Source organism: Seriola aureovittata, chromosome 14 (assembly GCF_021018895.1).
Source record: "Seriola aureovittata isolate HTS-2021-v1 ecotype China chromosome 14, ASM2101889v1, whole genome shotgun sequence".
Classification (NCBI taxonomy): domain Eukaryota; kingdom Metazoa; phylum Chordata; class Actinopteri; order Carangiformes; family Carangidae; genus Seriola; species Seriola aureovittata.
In genome coordinates this window covers 1,691,330-1,716,265 of record NC_079377.1, presented here as the reverse complement: position 1 = coordinate 1,716,265, position 24,936 = coordinate 1,691,330, and the positions used below count along the sequence as shown (strand labels likewise).

At 41.1% G+C, this 24,936-nt stretch overlaps 1 protein-coding gene and 2 long non-coding RNA genes across 4 annotated transcripts in view; 2 read left to right on the top strand and 1 right to left on the bottom strand.

Annotated features, from left to right (window-relative positions):
- The window catches only part of LOC130181830 (sodium/potassium/calcium exchanger 3-like), a 76,498-nt gene extending 55,633 nt beyond the window's left edge, over positions 1-20,865 (top strand). For both annotated transcript variants that reach the window (XM_056396282.1, XM_056396283.1), the window contains 15 exons: positions 6,429-6,505; positions 7,736-7,810; positions 7,923-8,007; positions 8,403-8,506; positions 9,165-9,239; positions 9,394-9,419; positions 9,505-9,558; positions 10,230-10,357; positions 10,620-10,780; positions 13,113-13,353; positions 15,926-16,092; positions 16,244-16,358; positions 17,124-17,236; positions 19,617-19,682; positions 19,770-20,865. In XM_056396282.1, coding sequence (XP_056252257.1) covers positions 6,429-6,505; positions 7,736-7,810; positions 7,923-8,007; positions 8,403-8,506; positions 9,165-9,239; positions 9,394-9,419; positions 9,505-9,558; positions 10,230-10,357; positions 10,620-10,780; positions 13,113-13,353; positions 15,926-16,092; positions 16,244-16,358; positions 17,124-17,236; positions 19,617-19,682; positions 19,770-19,919 — 1,637 coding nt within the window. In that variant the 3' untranslated portion in view covers positions 19,920-20,865. The remainder of the gene's footprint in view (positions 1-6,428; positions 6,506-7,735; positions 7,811-7,922; positions 8,008-8,402; positions 8,507-9,164; positions 9,240-9,393; positions 9,420-9,504; positions 9,559-10,229; positions 10,358-10,619; positions 10,781-13,112; positions 13,354-15,925; positions 16,093-16,243; positions 16,359-17,123; positions 17,237-19,616; positions 19,683-19,769) is intronic.
- LOC130181832 (uncharacterized) lies at positions 1,985-3,807 on the bottom strand. The gene is made up of 2 exons (XR_008829634.1): positions 3,731-3,807; positions 1,985-2,483 (listed from the first exon to the last, which is right to left on the bottom strand). It is a non-coding gene; the product is annotated as an uncharacterized LOC130181832 (long non-coding RNA).
- Positions 20,866-20,921: 56 nt separating the features above from the next.
- Positions 20,922-24,551, top strand: LOC130181831 (uncharacterized). The gene is made up of 2 exons (XR_008829633.1): positions 20,922-22,513; positions 22,582-24,551. It is a non-coding gene; the product is annotated as an uncharacterized LOC130181831 (long non-coding RNA).
- The last annotated feature ends 385 nt before the right edge of the window (positions 24,552-24,936 follow it).

Sequence of the window (24,936 nt, the reverse complement as noted above, 5' to 3'; positions counted from 1 at the left end):
GGGCGAGTACCGAAGACAACCACAGCCCTGCTGGTATTCAGTCCAACATCACAACCTCTCGTGTGATATTGCTTAAATGTGTTCTAGAACCTGTGGCTCCAGTATCAGGGAGATGTGAATGTCACAAAAACCAGTGTGTGTCACACAGGCTGGGTATTGTTGTTGTCATATCACACAGTCTTTGTTATTAAGCTGTTTATAACTAAAGGCATTGTGTCTCCGAACAACAGAGGTCATCAAAGGTAAACATGCCAGGGGAAGAATGTGCAAACTTACACTTTTTCATGTACATATCGTGTGTATTGTGTATATTGTATTTATTAGTGTATATTGGTATAATTTTTGTTGTATATTTCCATAGATGTTTTATTCTATAGTTGTTTATTTTCTGCTGTGGTAAATGAATTTCCCAGTTGTGGGATAAATAAAGTTAATCTAATCTAATCTAATCTAATCAAAGAAGGCTAATTAAGATCAACACATACATAAATACACACACATGAGAGGAGGGTTGGCAGAGACAGTGTGATTGACCATCACTCACTCACACATTAAATTGTGAACCTTCCACACATCCTGCAGCATTAACAGTGTTCAACTGTCTGTGAGCTGAGTGACAGTTTGTTCATGTCTGATAAAGTTTAATGTTCTTCTTCTTATCGTGTCCACAAAACAGTCAGTTACAAGGCTTGGCTAGATGTGGTTGAGCCACAGCTGAACACATTTCTGTCCCTTCTCATTAAACTCTGCTAAGTCCGATGCTGTGCAGGGCTGTTCCAGCAGGGGGCATATCAGAAGGTGCTGCATGGTCTGTGGTTCAGTGCCACAGTCACACACGGCGTCCCCATCTTTCAGATGTCCCCATTTGGCGAGAGTAGCTTTTGCACGTCCAACACCAGATATTAGTCTGTGTGATGTAGGCCGACCCGAGTGGCCGTTGAGTAGGAGGCAGACACGGAGAATTTTGTCCAGGGATACCAAAGTGATTTATTTACAGTGCAGTCCATGTTCACACTTAACAAAAAACTCAAAATAATTAATCTAGGCCTAACTGATTAAAGTTAACTCATAGTAACTCAACTTAAACAAACATCATGTGTACACAGCTACACTGATGTGTCATTCCCCCCTCGACGACAAAAGCAACTGCTTTATATAGGCCCTTCCATCCAGACCTAATCTGGACCATACCATCGCTGCAGGTATACATTTTACTTTATTGACACAGGAATTAACTACAATTATTCTACTATAACCACCTGATAAGGGGAAAACCCTTTCCTATAGTTTATCTACTAATAAACATGCCATATACATAAATAATTCAAAATCACAGTAAATAAACACAACCTAAATTACAATCACCCCTCCCCACATGAACTGACCTGGTGACATCACCAATGATGTCACTAAGGGTATAAATATGGGACATCATTGGCTGCTTCCTCCCTTTGTCTGTAACACATGGTAAGTATGGTGAGTAACAGAATGTTTGAATAATGAAAATAGAACTTAATCAATAAATAACTAAACTTAATACTTGTAGATGTTTTAATTTAACCAAAAAATGTTGTTAAATGAACTGTAACTAAACATAATACAAACTACAAACAAACCCGGGATAGAATGTGTCTGCAAATGAGAAGTTACTGAACATAAGGTTAAATGGTGAACAAGCATGAGTAAATCTGTAAACTATGATGTTATGATGGATCAAAGAAGGGACAAGTGGTGTAATTCTTACCCACTTTGTCACAGTCTGTTTAAGCATTTCCACATTGCGTAGTTGGTGTCTGCTCCGGAGGGGCAGTGCTTCGCTCGCCTTGAGCTCCGTTGTTGTTTCTGGTGGAAGGTTGTCAAGTCTTTCTTCCCCCAGTTTAATGTTGAACTCCAACTACAACACAGCTCTAGCTGTTGAGCTGGAGCTCCATTCAAAACCAAGTGTGTGTCTGTGTGTCATGTGACAGTGATGAATTATCGCTGATACAACATAATACAGTTTATTCTCTGAATTCATACATAATCATAAACACTGAGAGACTGAGTGGTCACAGAGTAGAAAATACTTCATGAACTCACGATGTAACTAATTTAACCCAGATTCTACAGTTCAGTCTTGAAATGTTTGTTGAAGGAGTTTACAGAAGTTTCATGTTTAATATTTATAGACAAGCTGTCCACAGTCTCGGTCCATTATAACAAAAGGTTTCCCTTCAATACTTTATTGTTTCAACTGTTGGTACACTTGATGCTCTGGTGTTTGATGACCTGAAGGCAGGTTAGAGGAGTGTAGAGGGACAGACAGTCGACTGAGCGTTATAATTTTAATAAACATTTAAAAGATCTTTAAATCAAACCAATGTAGAAGAAGTGAAGATGTTTTAGTTGAGACTCCTCTGCCTCGTCTCTTCTGGAGGGAGAGGTGTCACTGTTGCGTCTGACATGTGGAGATCTGCAGTCTTCATCTGTGTGTCTCATCATATCTTAGAAAGGGATAGAAGATATGATTCTTCATTCAGTCTGAAATACAAAAGCAGTTTAATTCTTTTAAGTCCAGTATTGTCCTGATCCTCTTCACCGCTCAAAGACCAATAATCTACTCATCCCTGTTTCCTTCCTGCTCCCTTCATCCTCTACTGTGTGAATGCAGACTGATCAGAACCAACAGAACAACAGTGAACTCCAATAGAAGCGCTAACACATCCACACATTATACAACATTGCGTTTCACCTGTTTTTTACAGTATATTTAACAGGATTAGAGCAGAACAAGAGGGTGGAGTCCTTTGATGTCGGGCTGGCATTAGGACATCCACAACCAGAAACAAAAGCTTATGGGTTACAGTAACTCCATCACACAACCACGAGAGAGCAGTGGTGAAATCACACCCACGGGTACGATGATCCTAACCAAAGGGTCACATGGCCACATCCACCCTCTTCCCTCTCTGATTGTGTACTGCACATTAAGGTTCTCCTTGAGGATCTCCTCATTGGTACCAAAACTACTTTAGCTAAACCAGTTTCATTCTCAGCTCCAACTCTTCCCTGACGTGTCATGGGTTGCCATGACGGACAATTTATGTTTGAGTTTGGTCATTTCCTATTTTATTTTGGAATTATTTTCTTTGTGTGTCTCGATGTTTTTACTTCCTGTCTTTGTTGTGTTTCCCTCCTTGTTGATTGTCTGCCCCGCCCTAATGTGTTTCACCTGTGTTCAATCACCCTTGCCTCCTTTGTGTGTATTTAGTCTCTGTGCTCCCCTTTGTCTGTTGAAACTCCTTGTGTTACCTGTTTAAGTCCCCAGTGTTACTTTGTGCTTCAGCTTGCTGTTGTAGTTCTTTGTGTTACCTCGTGCTTCTGGTTCCTGTTCATGTTCCTTGTGTTTGTTTGTAAGTAAAGTCAGTTTTATTCCACCAGCTCCCTTGGGTCTTGGTCTGCATTTGCGTCCAGCCTTACCTTAACCGTGACACCTGATGTCTCTGTACAGCGTCGCTCAAACACTGATTTATATATGAAACTGTTTTATTCAGTGTTTGTAACGGTTACAATCACCGGGTCTGTTTGGTTTCCTGAACCACTGACACTGAAGGAATCCAAACCGGGTCCCACGGTATTTCATGACGTCACCCAACACCGTCTCTTCACCCAGGTTGTTTTCAAGACTCTGCTTCTCACTTTCAAGTCACTTCACAACCTAACACCACTGTACCTCTGAGCTACTCCATACCTGCCCACATTCTTAGATCTTCCTCTTCCGGTGTCTCTGTTCCTCCTGCCCTGTATCCACCTTCAGCCATGTTGCCCCACTGACTTCCACAAGACATCTGTAATATAATCTCACCTCTGCTGTGTGTTGTAAGATGTCCTTGAGTGCTTTGAAAGGCGGCTAAAAATAAAATGTATTATTATTGCTATTTAAATGCTTTGCTTTTTAGACAGACATCCATCCACCCACAGTAATGATATTAAACTGAATATCACTAGAATATAGTGGCCTCCTCATGTTTGTGGTTGTGATGGTTTATGACGATCATGTCTTCTTGGTGCTAATGGCAAAGATCTCCCTGTGTGGTTACCCATAAACAACCTGTTTTAAATAATTTTTCTTCAGTGGCATCTCCAAATCATGACAGTCTCTCTCTCTCTCTCAATTCAAAAAGCTTTACCCCCCCCTGGTCTCTCTCACTCACTCTTTCTGTGCTGCTGTCACTTCCTGTGAACACACACTTGTTGTGTTCGGGGTCTGGGTCTGAAGCCGTCTGACTCATGAGCTCTCGGCGGTGGAGAGAGAGAATGTCACTGCACATTGGGTTGTCTTCATATTACACAAGCACATGCACACACACACGCAGAGCAAACACACATACACACACTCACTGCACACAAGAAAGTACACACAGAGAGCAGAGCAAGCCAAGCAAATCCCAACACACACACACACACACACACACACACACACACACACACACACACAGTGTGTTCACAGTGGGCTCAGGCTATTTTTAGCAGCTCGTATGCACCAGAAAACACATGATGACTGTGAATGAATATGTGGCAGATTCTGGTGTGTTGTGATTGGCTGTTGTCAGACAGTGATTGACAGGTGGGAGGGACAGGGTGTTGTCAGAGTGATCTCTCACTCAGACTCTGGGGGCGATTCCTCCTCCTCCCCTTCTTATACTTATGTAACTAATGGAGTCTGTTAGAGTGCAGGTCTGAGACCTGTAAGAGGAAAACCATCAGGATCTGTTCTGGTTCTGAACTGTTCCGGTCTGATTTCTCAGGGTGAACTACAGTGATGCTCAGCTCTGTCCTTCACTTGGATCTTTTGCTGCATCTTCATTCATCCCACGTAAGAGGCAAGGAGAGAGGAGCACAGCTGGATCAGCTGTCAGATGACTTAAGCACATCTGTAGCACCTGCCCCAGCTGGAGAAGACAGGTCCAAAAAGAAGAGCACCTGAACCACAACCATCACACATCAGATTCTGAAGCAGACCTGGAGGGGACTGTGAACACCAGTCTATATGTAGTTTATTTAACTGATCACTGAGACTGAGCAAATGTGGATTCAGGTCTGAGGAGGCCACTGAAGTTCAGGTTGGTTCTGGTAGAAACCAGTTTGTAACATGGAGCATTATCCTGCTGGGAGTAATCATCACAAGATGGTGAAGTGTGGCCATGAAGGGATGAACATGGTCAGCAAAAATACTCTGAGACTGAACTGAGATATTCAGACCAGGATTGATTGGTATTAAGATGAAAACTCCCCCCAACCGATCACCCCACCACCACCAGCAGCCTGGACTGCTGACACAAAGTCAACATCAACTGCTTCTTGTTGAAGATGTGCAGCCCATGACTACAGTGGGAGGTGGTCAGGTGCACTCGGGCTGCACAGCTTCAACCAGATGTTTCTCTGGCAGATAAATTCATATGAAACGGTTCCGTCTCTCAAAGACGAGGCGTCTGTCACTGCCGCTTAGTTTGTTCATTCTGATTTCTGACAGCTGGACGTGAAGCTCTGCTTTTTCTCTCAGATGACTTTTTATTCCTTTGCGTTGGCGACAGTCAGAGCCATATTGTTTTCAGGTTTTCAGTCCGTCCGTCCCATTCGGGTGGACACGATATCTCAGTAACGTTCTTGAGGGAATTTCTTCAAATTTGTCGGAAATATCCAGTTGGACTTAAGGATCGATTCAATTTTGGGGGTCAAAGGTCAAAGTCATAGTTAATATGGTTAATATTTTATGACTCTGAATAAACCGGGATGTGACCTGAAACAAGTCTGAGTGGAGGAGGCAGACAACCACCAGGAGGTGATTGCAGTTTGTGAATGAAACAGACAGAACAGAGCAGGTTGCCTCGTGTTGAACCTTCTCATGCTCCGGTGGTTTTCCCAAGTCAAATAGTTTGTGCAGTTTAATCCTCACAGAGATTTCAGATAAGTTCTTAAAATGTTCTCACGTCAATTTCAGTGATGTCACAACCTATAAAACTAGAAAGTGTTTGATTTTTCTTGCCTGTGACGTGTGTGTCTGTCCTGCGTTTGTGTGCATTGATGATGTTCACACTGAGCTGGAGGAAAGTTTGAGGGATGCAGTTGGTCTTTACAACAAAAATTTTTATTGCTACCGTCCAGATTTGTCTCAGTCTTCTGTGACAGAGTGATACTTCCTGTTTCTTTTCATGTCTTTACTGCGGACTATTTAACAGCTGACAGGTGAAATCTTTGACAAGCGTTTAACTGAAAATTAGTGAAAGGCAAAAGCAGATTTATAAAAGGATGAACAGGTTTATTTAACTTGTATCTCTGCTAGATGGTGTGTGTTTTTATTCAGGTTATTTCTGTGTTGGAGTTAATGTTGAATTTTTCATATTTTTGTCCCATCACTGTTTCAGGATGTGTTGTTTTTCTCTCCGCAGCGATCCATGAGTTCCCTAGAGATTACTTCACCAACCAGGAGCGAGCTGAAGGAGCTGTGGGCCTGCACGTCTTCTTTGTGAGTGACACCTGCAGCACTACACACTCTGTTTGATACAGTGTCTGCATTCCAAGGCAGGTTTCTTCATTTGTGAGGGTTTAAATCAGTTACACTATGTTGGGAAAGAGAAGCAGAGATGATCAGAAACAGCTGTTTAATAAAGCTTTCTTCAGAAAATATCATATGGTGAACCATTACTGTAAAGCTGTGTGCACGTTGCTTATCTCATAATGTATGTAAACTGTGCACAGATACTACAGCGCACACACACATATGATGCTCCAGCCTGCAGGTAGACACCAGCACTGCTCCTCACCTGTAAACCTGTATATATAAAGTCTCTTCATAGGATGTTTTAAGATGGGTTTTGTTGCTAAACTACATCTAGCGGTCGTAGCAATTATGACAAGAGAAAAGGGAAAAGTGTGGTGACGTAGTAAAAAGAGACATAGTCCACAGCAGGAAGAGGTTGTGGTGGATGGATGAATGTGACACAGGAGAGCGGTGTGAAAGTAGCAGTTTATGTTGTTTTTATTATCCATGAACATTTGACAAAATTAACCATGTTGTTATTATTGTAAGTGTCTTTGCTGAGGGACATATGTACAGATATGTAAAACATAAAACAGGTGATTAATGAGGATCTGACTCCGTTTGCAGCTCAGATTGTCTTCTAATTAATGAAACAGTAAAGACAACACATTACCCTGTCTTATACAAACTGTCTGCAGTCTGTACTGACAGAGTCTTATGCAGATAACAGTCACGATAATGCTAAACCTCCACCTCCTTCAGTAAAACACACTCAGCATTATGACTGTGTAAACACTGACACCCCTCAGCCTGCAGCCTCTACTGTTCATCACGTCACAGTTGGTTATCAGTGAAGAAGTTAGGTGGTCCTGGGAGTTCGGTAGACACACTCTGAACTGTGGACAGAGTGAGACCAGCTGTTACCTCAGCCTCCAGTCCTCATGCTGAGCTCAGTTCATCACCTTACAGCTCCAGCTACGTCTTAATGCAGAGACATGAGACTGATTTACATCTGCCCGTTCCACTCTGGGAAACTAAGCGAGTCAGAGTACTTCCCGTTGTGATACTGCGACATACGGACATGTTTAATCATGTATGTTTAATGTACGAGTGAGTTATACTTAATGAGAGAAAAACAAATGTTTAACTAAGTGTTACATGTGGTGTGTTGGTCACTATGTATGTGTGTGTGTGTGTGTGTGTTGGTCCCTGCAGGCAGTCTACATGTTCTATGCCCTGGCGCTGGTGTGTGATGACTACTTTGTCCCCTCACTAGAGAAGATCTGTGAGGTAAGACTCCAGGCTGCTCTTCTACCCACAGCAACAACTCACAGTGATGATCTGTGATGGAGGTCTGTTATACACAGCGTCTTTTCGTTCTTTCTTTCTTTCTTCCTTTCAGCGTCTTCATCTGAGTGAGGATGTTGCAGGAGCGACCTTCATGGCAGCAGGAAGTTCAGCTCCTGAACTGTTCACATCTGTCATTGGTGAGAAACACAAACACACAACACACACAACACACACACACTCACACAACTATTAATCACAAAACAGAAATTTCTGTGACAAGGCTGAACCTCCGTTATATTGATAATTCTTAATCATTTTAAATATAGAAGAAATGATTTCAAGCTCAAGGCAAAGTTTTCCCCTGACTTTTTGCATCAGTTAGCTTCATTATCAAATCCTCAGTCAGCTGCTTACAGGAGCCCATGGTTTGTTAGTCTGCTAACTGATTATCACTCCACCACCATGAGCAGGGATACCACTGTGGAATAGCTGGCTCTTTGTTTACACTGCAGAACCATGTCACAGTCGCCAAAAACAGTCAACAGCTGGTTGGTAATATGTGTTGCTCAGTTACCGTGTCCCTGCTCCACAGGAGTGTTCATCACTAAAGGTGACGTCGGGGTCGGCACCATTGTGGGCTCAGCCGTCTTCAACATCCTCTGCATCATTGGAGTGTGTGGGATATTCACTGTACAGGTGCAGTCCACAACACACACACACACACACACACACACACACACACACACACCATTTCAGTATTGCTCTTCTGTCAGTCTCACTGTAATCCAGTAAACCAGTGAAGGCCACTTTAAACATGTGCACATTATAATATATAGACAGACAGATGTTGAGTCAAAGCCTCTGTCAAACATTATATTCATGTTTTACTTTCTGAGAACAGTTTGCAGTACGTATCAGTGTTCACATGAAAAACCTTGGATGAAAACCACTCTGTCTCATCACAGCTGACTTGTTGTGTTACAGTATAAAAGTGTGTTTGCTAGAGAGTGATATCTGCTCACTGCTGTAATCCACAAGGAAAAGAGAAACATACTTGAAAGAATTTTTTTTCTATTTAGATTAAAAGTTACATAATACACACACATACATACACACACACACACACATACATACACACACACACACACACACACACACACACACACACACACACACACACACACACACACATACAGCTTGGTTTATCTTGTTAGTAGTGCACAGCAGTGAGTGCCTTGTGGGATGTGTTATTCAACAGGACAAAAAATTGTCATTCAGTGTCTGCAGGTTTTAGTATTGTCTCACTTCTGTGTGTGTGTGTGTGTGTGTGTGTGTGTGTGTGTGTGTGTCACAGACAATTCGTCTCTCCTGCTGGCCTCTGCTCAGAGACTCTATCTACTACACCCTGTCTATCTCTGCGCTTATAGTGGTGAGCACCAGCTTCATATATTGATATATACATATTAACAGTGGAATAATATTAAAAACTGGTACCATCTCATTTAACAACCAGTAACCAGCTGTATATGTAGACATGTTGAAGTCTTTGATGTTCACTCTGTCATGTTTCTTCCACTCTACAGTTCATATATGATGAGAAGGTGGTTTGGTGAGTGGACTTTACACACAAGTATTGAATGATTGAATGAATGACAGACAGTCAGCTCTGTCACTGACACATACTGTGTTTCCAGGTGGGAAGCTCTCACGCTGATCCTGATGTATTTCGTCTACATTCTGATCATGAAGTGAGTAAAGATCGACGCTGATCGATGCCTTTTGATCGCTAAAATAAGGACACATTAACAGAGTCACCAGCCTTGTGAGCAGCCTCTCAGAGTATTTCACTGCAATCTTGACGTTGACCAATCAGAAGGCTCTCCTCCAGCTTTTATTGTGAAAAAACATACCTGGTCATTTGTGGTCAGCTTCTGTCAATGAAGTGCATTGTTCTCTTCATGACCAAATCTGTTAGATCTAGAGATCAAACCTCATGGATGAACTAAGACTAAAACCAGGCTGTTTTCTCGGGATCAAGTCACTGAGTGTGAACACAGTAGACTGTAACCAGAGAGTAGTGATGAAGTGAAATGGTAGTGAACTAACTGCTCTCCCAACTGTATATAGTTTTTATATGTCCAGACCAACCAACCAGATACAAGTAAACCTGATCATTTGAATGTGGCATGTTTGTGATTGGTCAAATCTACAAGGACAAAATGAAATAATTTTACGGACACTTTTTGAATTTTGGGATGTAACGGGACAATTTATTGGGGGTTTGGAGCATTTGGTGGGGCATTGCCCCCCTGTGCCATGCTTAGAGCTTGGTCTGACCCTAACCCTCTTACGGTCTGACATGTGGTTTGTGATGCGGTCCGAGCTGCTGGTTGTTATCTGAATCACATGTCTGTTGCAGGATGAATTCCTACGTGGTTCGTTTCCTGGAGACAAGGAAGAAGAACTCGCCGTCTCTGAGGAACGGAGCAGCCAGTAACGCTGAGCTGGACGATGGATGTGACGCTACAGCTGTTCTGTTAAAGAAAGGTACTGGGATTCATCATTAATAGAGGAAGTGATTCTTTTTAACCTGTTTAACTCAAGGTCCACTTACTATCTTTGTTCAGAGCTCTCAAACACCTTACAGCCTCCCTCAGATGGAGACTGTTGTCATGGAGATAGCTGTTATCTGCCGTGTGTGATATCTGAGCGACAATGCTGTTGAACTGTGTGTTAGATGGTGTAAATGGACATGTTGTCGTAGTAGTCACATGTGTGTGTGTGTGTGTGTGTGTGTGTGCGTCTACAGCGAACCACCATAGGAAGCCATCAGTGCTGATGGTGGACGAGCTGCTCTCGGCGTACCCCCATCAGCTGTCCTTCTCTGAGGCCGGCATGAGGATCATGATCACCAGCCACTTCTCCCCCAGAACCCGCCTCACCATGGCCTCACGGATGCTCATCACTGAGGTGAGGGCACACAGACGTCTGCAGCTGAGCTCCTAATGGAAAAAATAGGAAAAAAACAGATTGCTGCCGTTTCCAATTCGAGTGGGACAGCAGTGTGTTTGTCAGACAGCTCCTTTAACAAGGTAATCTGCTGCTGCACAGAGGCCACAGCCACAGAGTAGATCCAACACTGAGGGCTACAGGCTTTACCCATGGTGCATCTCTCAGTCACTGGTCAAGACATAAGATGTTTAAATCACAGAAAAGCTTTAAATCACACTGATTGAAGCCATTGCAGCAAATATATCTGCTCTTCTGATTAGATTAATACCAGAATCGCCTCCACACGGTTGTTTCCCCCACCAACCAGCTAAGTTACAGGAAATGTGGTCAGGCTCCATGTACTTCATTTTAAAGCTTCTGATATTTCCCCTCTAACACAACACAGAACTTAAAGTTACGACTTTATTCTCATAATGTTTTATGACTTTTTCTTGTTAAATAAGGACTTTATTCTTTTGATATTATGACTTTATTCTCGAAATGTCAGATTGTTTTTTCCTCAATGTGACGCTAATACCAGAGACATTAACAGAACCAATGGATGAAAACATTTTTCTTTTACAGGCAACACAAAAAGACTTTTAGCTTTTTAACTTTTACATACAACCATGGACACATGCCTCATGTTTCACCTTAGCTCACTTAACAAACTGTCAAACAAACATCCAGCGACTTTTATCCTCTGTGTTTTCATGTCAAACTGTTCTTGTCTGTCTCTGCCTGTGGGACAGTTCAGTCATCTCAAATGTTATCTCCTTTCCTTTGTTTCCTTTTGGCTGTTACCATGTCATGTTATTTCTTGGTATTTTATTGTACAGCACTTTGGTCAACTCTGGTTGTTTTGAATGTGCTTTAAAAATAAACTTGATTTGATTAGATTGGATAGCTAATAGATAATTAGCCAGTGGCTAGCATTCAGAACAGCTTCCAAACCCTGGCTGCAGATGTCAGCTTCAGCTGCTGAATGATGTCTAAAGACAGGGGTGTGTGTGTGTGAAACAGTTCCTGTGCTGTGTGTTATCGTTCAAACAGGGATGAAACAAATTTGACAATAGTGTCTTCATGGTGCCGTACTCATCTGTTTACATGGAGTAAAAGATTAATATGTGTTAAAGGTTCTGTAAACGATTGTCATGGCCATTAAATGTCGCACTAGACCACCAGCATCTCAGAACAAAACTAATGCATTGTTGGCCACACCTCCATCCTCTGTTCAGCCACAACCCCACCTTCCCTCCCTTCACATTTTGTCAGCAAGGTGTTACAGAGCACAGTGAAAAGAGACACTAAACACACACCAAGACGGACGACTGAATAAAGTTATGCTGTGTACACAAGAGCTAACAAAAGAAACAATCCAGCCACAACCATTAGCCCACGCTAGCATTACTGATATATGCTCCACAGAAATGCAGGTAGTGATAGCAATTTTTGCAGAACACATTTATAATATGGGAAACAGCAAGTTAGCTAATGTTATCATGTCTACTGTAGCCATCACTAAAGAAAACAGACAACATTATGAACCATCAAGTTACTGACACATCGAGGAGAGGAAAGAACAGTTCTGAGTCCAGCTGGACCCTTTAGCAGCTCATAGGCCCCCCCCCCCCCCAGTAAACCCAGACCAGTATCGGCTCCCCGGTCAGAGTTGGAAAGAAATTCATATTTGAACTGATCCACTGGGACTGGCTGCACAAATGACACTGACGAAGGCAGTGAAGACAGTGACGGAGCAGTAAAAACTTTGAAAACTTTAGGGCTGTCCTGACGGTCCACCAGCCGGCCTGGATTTTAGCTGGTAGTCCCCCGTGGTCAATTGACCAGTGAATGTGTTCATCAGGTTGTTGGTCTCAGAAACATCATTATCAAACACACTCCCAAAGTCTCAATGTTGAAAATGTGTAAAAGGGCTCAGTTAGCAGTTATCAAACCTTTTATTCTTTTAAACCACTTCTAAGTAAAACACTGTTTGTATCTCTGCTGCCTCAGTTGTCAATCATATATACACTGACCCGCCCACTCAGAGGCCTGGAGTCTTCACATGTACCTGCCTTTTCTACCTTAGAATGATTTTTGTCTTCTTTTGGACGGATTTTGATCATTTTCTTAACTTTGACAGACAAAATAAAGATGATTCCCTGTGTAAATATACCTATGTGTAAATAGATTTATACAAATGTAGCCTATGTATTAATGAAACTTGAGTTGAATTTAAATTGGGATCTGTCTGTCTTCATCAGTGGAATATGTGCTTAGCCCCTCCTGCTTTTGTGTATTCATGATACAGAGGCAGCGTCTGATCAACACACGGACTTTGACCAATGGAGACTCTGATGTTCCAGGGAAAGGAGGAAGTAGGCGGGGCATAGAAAATGGGCTGTCCGGGGCAGAGAGGGGTGTCAACGTTCACCATGACGACCAAGAGGCGGGAAATGAGACAGAGAACGAGGACAATGAGAACAACGAAAATGACGAAGAGGAAGAGGAAGAGGATGGAGACGGACCCTTTGTACCCTTCCAGTGCCCAGGTACCAGGTGGAGGTGGATCCATGTGGACTGTGTTGACACTCTGCACAGATGAGTTTGTTGTCACCTCTCTCATGTCTGTGTGTTAGGAGGCGATTAGCCTCATTTAGCCTTAAGACTGGAGGCAGGGGGTGACAGTGAGTTTAGCTGTCTCCAGAGTTCAACAATATTTGTATGAACATCTCTAAATCTCAGTAATTAACATGCTGTTTCTTGGCTGTTTAATCTGTGAGTCACATGTGGTAAATATTTCCTGGAGGACTTCCAGGTATGATCAGTGAGTTTTTAGTACTAAGACAACTCTAGCAAACCAGACCAACTGATGGACTGTTGCTTGTCCTTGTCCTAATACAAATTTGTTTTGCCGTTCGTTTTTATCTGCTAGCTTAATATCTGATCAATATTCTGTTTTTTTCCATCTAAAAACTGTTAAACTGTCAGGTCTGAGAGAAATATTGAACCCAAATGCAACACAAGACAGTTGACAACCAATCCAAAAACTAGGCAAATACTGGGAACTTAACAGGCAAAACAGAAAAAGCTAAAACACTGGGGGCACAGGAGCAAAAGACACCAGGAACTACAACAATCCAAAATGAAGAACAACAGATGAACTAACAAAGACAAGGGGAGCACAGAGACTAAATACACATGAGAGGCAAGGTTGATCGAACACAGGTGTAACACATTTGGGCGGGACAGAGAATCAACAAGGAGGGAAACACAAGACAGGAAGTAAAACAAACATGGGACACACAAGGGAATGTACTACAAAATAAAATAGGAAATCATCAAAAGTCCAAACAGAGTCCAAAACAAACACCAAAAGTGATCATACATAAAGTGTCCATCTGAGGCCTGTACTACAAAGCAAGTTCAACATACCCAGGATAACTTTTAGTTATCTGGCTTAACTGAACTTAACATTGGCCGTCCTGATAACCTGTACGACGAAGCTGGTTACCAACTGGCTCAGTTAACCCTGGGTTTACCTCGAAAAGTGATATTTAACAAGGTGAAATATAAACAATATGATCACATGACTGGAATAAAAAAATATTATTGCCATGTCTAAATATAATTTCTATTAAAGTCAGACTATTGATCACTATAATTACCAATAGGTTTGAGTATTTTTGCTCTTTTGTCTGATGATGAACAAACTGTTATGAACATGTGATGCAGAGAAAACAGTTGAAGTTTATGTCAGACTTTCTGCTGCAGAGAGGAGAAAAAGAAAAGAAAGGGGAGAAGTAGTTGATGTCTGATGAGTCAGAACGACTGAAATGTTCATTTATAATCATGGAAATAATTAACAGTGTGTAGCTAACTGTTCTAATCAAAGACACCAGAGGTTTAGTTTTTATTTCCAGTTGTGGTCACAGAGTCCCCTCATGTTATTCTGAGCTCAGTGATGAAGAAGAGAGTAAAAGCTTCATCACTCTCAGGAATCCTGTCAGATTAAAGAATTTTTGTTCAATTAAAATGAAACTACAATTGTTATTATTATTATTATTATTGTATTATATTATATTTATTTAGCGTGATAAACTCCTCTTTTAACAACATTTCTATACATTTTTTAGAAGCTTTGTTTTAAAACCATAGTGGACACATGGAAAGACTCAAACAGGAAAACTGTTCCACTGATTATATTTCATATCTGCTGCTTGTTATTATAGATAACTCTTTGTCCCTGTCAGGATCCTGTACGAATGATACCAGTGATTTGATTGGTCAGTAGTTTGGCTGTTAACCGGTTTTGATCTGATCCTCTGAAGTTAACCTGCGCTGGAGCAGGTTAGGAGTTCAGCATAAGTTACCATGGTGATTTAACCCGGTAACGAGTGAACCACTGTCGGAGGACTGAAAACCCAGAGTTAACCCTGAAGTTACCTGGTTAACCTCAAATCCTGCTTCATAGTACAGGCCTCAGGGCAAACCATGAAATAAATAATAATAATAGTATTGATAAGCAAAGAAACACAAATTTTATTTGAGTTTTAACTTTTAATTCATGTTTTCACATGTACAACCCTGTTTTCCAAAAAAGTTTGGACCTGTGTAAAACGTAAATAGAAACAGAGTGTGATGATTTGCAAAACATTGAAACCCCAGATTTAATTGAAAATAGCACAAAACAACATATCAAATGTTCATTGTTTTTTGAAAATTAGATGTCGATTTTGAATTTGATGCCAACATGTTTCAAAAACGTTGGGACCGGGTCCTGTTTACCACTCTGTTGCATCACCTCTTCTTTAACAACACTCTGTGAGCGTTTGGGAACTGAGACTAATTGCTGTAATACTGAAAGTGGAATGTTTTCCCATTCTTGCTTTGGTGTGTGATTTCACCTGCTCAACAGTTCAGGGTCTCCTTTGTTATTTTTTAAATTTCATAATGCACCAAACATTTTCAATGGGTGACAAGTCAGAACTGCAGGCAGGCCAGTTTAGCACCTGGCCTCAGTGTCAGAGGGTCTTTACAGTACGAGAGTACATGATAATCAGTGTTGTTCCTCCCTCCTCGTACAGCCCATGTGTACTGACGGTGTGACTGTGTGTTTTGCAGCGGGGATGTGTAACAAGCTGAAGTGGCTGCTGGCCTGGCCTCTGTGCCTGCTGCTATACTTCACCGTCCCCAACTGCTCCACGCCTCGCTGGGAGAACTGCTTCATGCTGTCCTTCGTCGCCTCCACCATGTGGATCGCCGGCTTCTCCTACATCATGGTCTGGATGGTGAGAGACTGGTGTCAGTGATGTTCTACTCTGTGGTAGCTGTGGTTTAAAGTTTTAATATCTCTAAATCTCTATCTTTCAACCATGTCTCTGTGAGCTGCACCAACAGTTAATAAAGCAAACACACAACTGTCCTGTCTCTGTGTGTCAGGTTACTGTCATAGGCTTCACTCTCGGCATCCCCGATGTCATCATGGGCATCACCTTCCTAGCAGCTGGCACCAGCGTACCTGACTGCATGGCCAGCCTTATAGTGGCAAGACAAGGTAACCACACACACACACGCACACACCCACACACCCACACACACACACACACACTGTATGAAGGGTTAGCCTGTTGTTTTTCTCATCGGTTTCTCATACTGTTACTGAGGATGTAAATTTTGGCAACTCCATGGATTTGTCCTGAGCAGTGGATTATGGTTAAACTACATTAGTTGGACACATGTAGACTGTGACGACCAGGTTGCACAAATACCCACCTACTCATACCTATGGAGGCCAAACAGAATCAAAGTGAAGCCACTATCAAAGAGCTGGAGAGGGGTGGAGATGACAGAGGTAGAAAAAAGTAGAGGGTGGAGGGTGGAAGGTGGGGGGTGATCCTGTCATCTCTTTCCACTGTCCCTCTTCTGTCTCTATGGTGAGCTTGTAAGAGAAGGGGGGGGGCGTGGAGAGGAAACAGCCTGACCGGGTTCCTTCCTCCATCCTTTCATCTGTGTTTATTCTTGCTGCTGCCATCAAATATTTAAACGGCCCTGTCTGTCTATGTGTGTGTGTGTGTGTGTGTGTGTGTGTGTGTGGGGTGGCTCACTGTGAGGCACACACTTGCCACCACAGTTTAGTCGTCCGTCCCTCTCTTTGTAGCTGCTGTCTGTTTGTTGTTTGTTTCAGGGCATGTCAGTTGGACAGGTGATCTCACTGCAGGTGGAGCTGCCTTCATCCACACCCTCCATATTGTCTGTACGTTGCTTTTCCTGTCTCCTGGTCTCTGCTGCTCTAAGACTCCATGTGTGTCTCTGTGTTCAGGACTGGGAGACATGGCCGTGTCCAACTCCATTGGCAGTAACGTGTTTGACATCTTGGTGGGGCTCGGTCTCCCCTGGGCTGTGAAGACCCTGGCTATCAACTACGGCTCTGATGTAAGCAGCACACTCCTGCATGTCTTCTTCTCTGTTTCAGCTTTAAAAAAAAAATCCATAATGACTTCAACTCAAGCTAAAGACATGAAGACAAACTTCACTGGAGAAGTGTTTGTGGCATGTTTCAGTAATGACTCAGCTGTTGTTTCAGCAGCTCTGAAACAAGAGGCCTCACTGATCAAAGCAACAAAAAGCTCTGAATGTGTGTGTATGAACAAAAAGATATTGTATTCATCAACTTCACACAGTGAGCAACCATGCATCTCACCTGTTCTATATCCATCTGCTAGTACAGGTGCAGGCTCAGGGTCAGGTACAGAATCAGACCGACACACTTCCACAATCCCAAATATGGTCGACTACATCCTGCGAGCCAGACAACAAGGTTAAGATAGTAAAGCAGAAAAAGATCCTGTAGCATGTGGGAAAGTTTCCCAGTATGCACTGGGGCAATGATACATAAGTCTCATGACTGACAGATAATTCAGTGATGGTCCGATAAAAGATCTGCAGAATACAGCAAGGACACTGAGCTCAGAACCACCTTTGCATTTTGTTTCACTTTCATCAGTTTAAACATAACTGAAAAATCAATAATGGATACCTGTCAATTAAAATGAGTGATACTGATTGTTACTCATTGTTAATGCAGACTGATGATAGGTTAAACCACATCAGTGGTGCAGGACCAGAGAAACAACAGGAAGTAGATGGGAAGTGCTCCATTTACTCTGAAAGAGACAATTTTAACAGGAATGCAAGAACGATATTTTACATCATTACGACATGTTTGATTGCAGAGCTGGACTTTGTGTAACTGTTGGTCTGAAGTTCTCACTGCTGGGCCAGAGAGATTCAGATGTATGCACATCAAGCACTACAAGAAGCTGGTAAATTAAGGGGCACAGAACGGTCGATTAATGAGGGCCCTGGTCTCCTCCCTGCCTCAGCTCTGTCACCTCTTTCAAGAGGGTGCTCTCACTGTAATGTGCAACACTGAATACGAACATTATATCATTAAAAAACCACCAACCTGCTGCAAAGATCAAATAACTGTACTGCAGCTCATTACAGTAGCCAGGACTTTCCACACACACATCACTGTGAGACTCTGTGTTACAAGTAAAAATGTTTACTCTATTTTTACATCTAACCCGTGAAACAAACACAGAGACCGACTGCTCCATTAATGAGTGTTGATGTTCCGGTTCTGAGAAGTGATGGAGTTTGATCATGTCACACAGGAAGATAATCACACAATCCACACACACTCTGTCACACACACAGCAGAGTGTGACTGCACACTCACTAGATTTTAATTGCTGTAACAGCAATATTTCAATGTAATAAGTATAGCCATGGGAACAATTATTAATTATGAATAATGACAATAATCAGAACACTGACTCTTCCTCTGTGGAGGGATCAAGGGGACAGGTGTTGTACAACATCTGTAATATACCTGGAATCTACAGTCGTAGCAGCACAACTCTGAATGCTGAGTGTAATGTTCAGGGTTGTATTATTAGAATACGTTCATTAGATTCACATGAGGGGAGGGGCTGATGATGAGTTCACCAGTGAGGGAGAGCAGGTATCTTCATCATCATCTTCTATCTTTGCACTTTCAGAGAAAGGCTCTGGATCTTGTACTTTAAAACGAGCAGGGCTCTAAGGATTATGAAGGAATCAAAAAAAGTGATTAAACACACACGTGCACATTTCATTTAAAATTTGCAAATGCTTGTCGTCATGGAACCAACAAACTGGGCAGATGCAGACCTCCCTCATCTGTACATGAACCACTGCAGCCTCTTGTAGCTGACTGGTCACTGAGTCACCACTGTGTTTACTTAACTCTTTAAATGCTTTAAATCCTAAATAAGTTCAAATCCAAATAAATTTGGCCCTTGAGGGACACACAGCAGCACTATGATTCACCTGGAGCCAGGGCCAGTATCTCTCCTGTCTGCTCACTGTACAGCTGAGAGGAAAATATTAACTGGTGTAGAAATGTGAATAAAACTGTCTCCTTTGTCTTTCTTTATTTGATAATTGCTTTTACTTATGTGTATGTATGCGTATATTTCCATGTGTATATATACGTATGTGTGTATACATGTGTAGGTATATGTGTATATGTTTTGTATAATATATTTTATAGCTTTTTTGTTTCCTTTAATTATCAATTAATTCTATTAATAATTATATTGTATTTTATCATATTAATATTGTTATTGATGTTTTTTTCATTGTTCATCTAATTCCATTGAATGCTTGTAATTGTGCTTTGGCAACACATTGAAAATGTCATGCAGTAAAGCCTGTTGAATTGAATTGGGATGTGAATATTGATGTGTGTCATGTGATCGTCCTGCAGATCAAACTGAACAGTAAAGGACTGATCTTCTCTGTGGGGCTGCTGTTGGCGTCTGTGTTTCTGACTGTGAGTATACAACAGCTGGTTTCAGCTCAGCTTCCGTCAGTGTCAGTGTGTGACAGCTTCCTGACTCCTCTCCGCTGATCTGTCCAGGTCCTCGGAGTTCACCTGAACAAGTGGACGCTGGACAAGCGTCTTGGTCTCGTGTGTCTCCTCCTCTACTCCGTCTTCCTGTGTTTCTCCTGCCTCATCGAGTACAACATCTTCACCTTCGTCAACCTGCCCACCTGTCGGGACGGCTGACACGCACACACGCACGCACACACACACGCACACACACACACACACACACACACACACACACACACACACACACACACACACACGATCTCCACAGATCTGATTCAGTGTCAGCAGGACTCGTTACACCCGCCACACAGAGCAGCACTGAGGACAACAACACAACCACATGCTGTCTGACCACTGCTTCTTCTTCTTCTTCTTCTTCTTCTTCCTGTGTTTAGGTGTGAACAACGTCATGTTAACTAGCTGCTAACCTGAGAGGACAGGTGTGTCTGTTAGAGAAATAGTGATTAAAGCAATGATGTAGGGTGTAGGGTGTAGTTTAGTGCTGTGGTGCAGATGATGAAGATGAAGTTTTCAGACACAGTTATCTTAGTTTCTGTCACCATCATGAAGAAGTGTTCCGTACGTTCCCCCCCCACACACACAGAACCAGGGCATTATCCACTCACCTTTTTATAATGACCTTCAACAGCACCACAGCTGTAGCTGACATGTTTTGTATTGGAGATGAATTATGGAGAGTCTGTCTTTTCCTCCTGTAAATACTGCACCTCTGTAAATACTCCAGATGTTCTATTGATTATTTATTCAAGTCATACGCACATCTCTCCTCTGGAGGCGGTGAACACACCTGGGCAGGTTCTCATGGACCAGAAGTCCAGACCTCAGACCTGTTCACACGACCACTCGTGTACAAACAAGCACAATTTACCCTTTGTTTGTCCTGTTGATTTCAGTGATGACTTGATTCAGACACGTCATTTAGTTTAGTGTGTGTGTGTGTGTGTGTGTGTGCGTGTGTGTGTGTGTGTGCGTGTGTGTGTTAAAACAGATTCAAAGTTGCACTGAAGAGCTGAAACACCTGTTCCTGATGCATGCTGATTATAAGGACGGCATCCTTGTAAAATGAAGCAGGTTCATACGAAAAAAATCATCATGTGAGGGGGTGAGGGGGTGCGAAGGTGCGGGGGGGTGGGCGGGTGGGTGGGGGTCGTTATAGCCTGTACTGCCACGTAGGGACTGCTTCTTTTCTCTAAAACAATGACCAAATAGACTCAGAACAGCCGAGGTGTTTCCTCTAAGCTGATGTACGTCCTCCTCTTCCTCTTCCTCCTCCTCCTCCTCCTCCTGCTCCTCCTGGTGAGGTATTCAGTAGTAGTGTTGTAGGAGTAGAGTAAAGATGCAATATAAAGCATCAGGACTTTATCCCAGCTTGGATACTTTAAGGCTGGTTTTCTTTTGTACCCAGGAGTTGTTTGTATTTGTAATGACTGATGTTTAGATTTGTCAGATATGGTAGGTTTGTGCTACATAAATATTCCTACTAGTTTTTAGAGCATGTACGATGTGGTTTGTGAGATTTTTATTCCGCTGCAGGACAAAGTCTTCCTCAGAGACTTCCTCCTGTCGGAGCTGTCGTCCATCAACACGTCAGCGTCTCCTGTCTCACTGAAGGAAAACTAAATTAAACCGATCTGATCTGTTTCAGGAACATCTTTAATTTATTGATCAGTAATATAAACTATCAGTTGTCTTTTGAATGTAGAAATCATTCATGTTGTTTATGTATGATAGATATTTATTGATCTCAGAGACACAGAGGAGCCTCTGTGATGTGACCGGGAACAGGGTTTAAACGTGTTTGAATCTTATGTAAGGCAATAAACACATGTGTAAATAAGCTGCTTTAATGAACAAAGACACATTTATAACAGAGTTTAAAAAGATATCTGTCAGTATGTGACACAGCTCGTCAGTCTTTATCAGTGACAACACAATCAGAACAGGACTGTTATTAACATTCAGCTCCGAATATCATCAAGGCCACGTTTATCACAGAAGAATCAGATAAGATTAACTGTTGAAATCACTATCAGACAGATACTGGTGATGATGAACTTTTCTTTGCCATCAACACTGTCAAGTCAGTAACTTACAGTGTCTGATTTTTGTCCTAATAATCTCTTTGAACATCTAGTAGAATTATCTGGTTGTATCTGGTTCTAATTATAGGGAAACAAGACATTTTTATCAGGAACCTGTTCATTTATTTGAAGGAATTTCTGTGAAGACCCATTTCTCTCAGAAAATAGTTCAAATAATAAATATAAACTCAAGCGGTGGTTCAGGGTTGAATCCCTTTTTTGACTCAACAGAAGGAACCAACTCAATCAGCCAAAATTAAAGCAGTGAGGAAAAACAAGCAGGTAAAGTCGCTTAAGGTAGTTTAATTTTGCTTAAATAGGGAGTGAGACCAATCACAATCTTGTTCCATCATCCCAAAGCCTGCAAGGTTTCAATGGTTCGTTCCGGCTCACAGCAAATTGGGAAAAGGCATAAGATGGCATCATGATGATGAATAGGCCCCGTCCACATGCACCAATCATTATGTCACTTTAGATTTTAGTTAATACTTGCCCCCTGTCCTCCGGATTTTGAGGTACCTATTATGGGTATTTGTGACGCCCCCTATGGTTCAAGCTCAAAATGCTTTGGTCAGCCTGTTTCCAAACACAGAAAGTATCTACAAATATTTTTGATGATTGGACAAATAATTATCAGTTATGGCCAATGACCTGTTTATTGAAGAAGTTGATAGATAGATAGATAGATAGATAGATAGATAGATAGATAGATAGATAGATAGATAGATAGATAGATAGATAGATAGATAGATAGATACTTTATTTATCCCCTAGGGGACATTCATGTGTATTTGTCAATATCTTAAACTTTAGACAACTTTAGATACGCTTGGTCCAGTGATGATCTAAAGAAACTGGATCTACAGTTAAAAAGGAGATGTCAAAAATGTGTTTTTCAAAAAATTCTAAATGGTGGAAAATCCATCATGGCGGCCTTTATGGTCCAAGAGGCTTTTTTAAAGTATATATTAGTATATATATATACAGTATATATATATATATATATATATATATTTATACAAACTGCATTTTTGCAACCATGTTGCCAATTGGGTTCATGTTTCATGGGAAGCAGGTCCAGTTATTGGGCCAAGTTTCGTGTTTCTAGCTCATTCCAGCTCAAAGGAATTTGAGCCGATTCGACAGAAAAATAATAACAGACACAATTAACCTATCTAGAATATTGTGAAAATTTTACTTGTGAAATTCAAAATTATAATATATTAACTTATGAAATTACTAAATTATGAGTTTGTAAATTACAAGTCACAGCTAATAATAATGGTCATAATAATGATAGTAAAAACAATGTTTGAAAAGACCATTTTTACTTGTCAAAAATATGGAATCTATGAAGTAAAGGTCACGAGAAGGAAAGTCACAATTACTCATAATTTTTAATTTACCAAGACGAACCTTTACAAAAGATTTACTGAGTGAAATTTATGAAATTTACAAGATAAATAATGTTTATCTCATAAATGTTACTTTATTTTAGTTCAACTTTTTCATTTTTTTAGTATCTCACAATTATGACTTTAATATGAGCTAGAAATGTAATTTGTTTGTTCTTTTCCTGGCAGAAATGGGCTCCCATACATTGTTGAAAAAACTAATATCGAATGAATGAATGGGAAACAGGCTCCTTTAAACTCAAGTTTCTACCTGCAGCCGACTGAACACTGTCTCTGTTTTACTTATAATTTGTATCAAACTACACAGTTTACAAAAATCCTCAGTTACATATCAGTTTGTTTCTGGGAAATTGTCAGGAGGAGATGGGAACCATTTTTTTTAATCTCATCCAAAAACAGTGATGACTGTTTGTACATCACTCAGAATTTAAACGTCTGGATAAAACCAGTATCTGTCACTCACTGCTGACCTCTGGTGACTCAGATGTGTCGTACACTACACTGACTGTTGAAGACAAAATATCAATCATCCTTTTTCAAGTATTATCACTATCAGTATAAACCAGGGTATTTTTCGGTTTATCATATATATATGAAATTATCATGTGTACCGTGCACTTTATATTAAACAGCTGATGTTACAGATGATTTGGTTCAATACATTCTGCGCTGCTATTCACTGCATGAACCTAAACCCTACTGTGGGGTACCATGTCTCTGAAACTAACCAAACCACAGACGCTCACATTTTCAAACAATGCGTCTTGTAGAGGAGATTTCTAAATTATTTGTGATATTCACATGGGTGATATATTGCTGCTGTACATATGTATATGAATAGGTGTAAATGTATTTATATATTTTTTGTCTTAATCTGTTGAATATATTTTCATAGATCCTAGGTCTCCCTTGTGCTCCCTTTGTTTTGATGTGTTTCAGACCTCTGTCTGTCTTTGTTTACTTGCATGGAGATATTTCAGTATAATAAATTATTTATGGTAAATCTCTATGTACTTTGGAATGAGAGTCCAATGGGTTTTTAGATGGCACTGGATTTAGCTTGAACTGGATTTCCTAGAGGACTGCATGCTGGTGCTAGTGTAGGATGTAGGAGACAGAGAGTGAGTGTTTGCAAACGATGCGTTTCTCTACGTAACAAACTTTACTTCTTCATATACAAGAACCTTTTCAGCAGAATGTTTACTTTGTGTTTATGTTTGAAATGTCATTTTAGAGATAATTTTGCTACCTGAGCATTAATAAAGTTGTCCTTGTTTAAGGTAACAGAACTCACTGTATTACATCTCTGTTGTACCTACAAACACACACATGCCTGCAGGAAATAATGGTGGAATAGTACCTTTGTATTGATCATTTAACAGTGAAGGAGTAAATGTTTACTTTTATTTAAGAGGGAAAGACATGAAAGTCATGACTGAAGTTCTCAGATCATTTATTAAAACCAGAGGTTTTAACAAGAGTGTGTAAAAATACCATTAAATGTCGGGCATCAGAAACTTTACAGAAGTACAGATGTATTAAAGGTCCATATAGTCTAAAGGTAGATGTCCATGTTTTGTTTGATTATAAAACAGGTCTAGGTTCTATATTAATACTGTGATAGTATCAAAACCTCAGTCCACAGAGAAATGCACACAGCCTGTATTCAGAAAC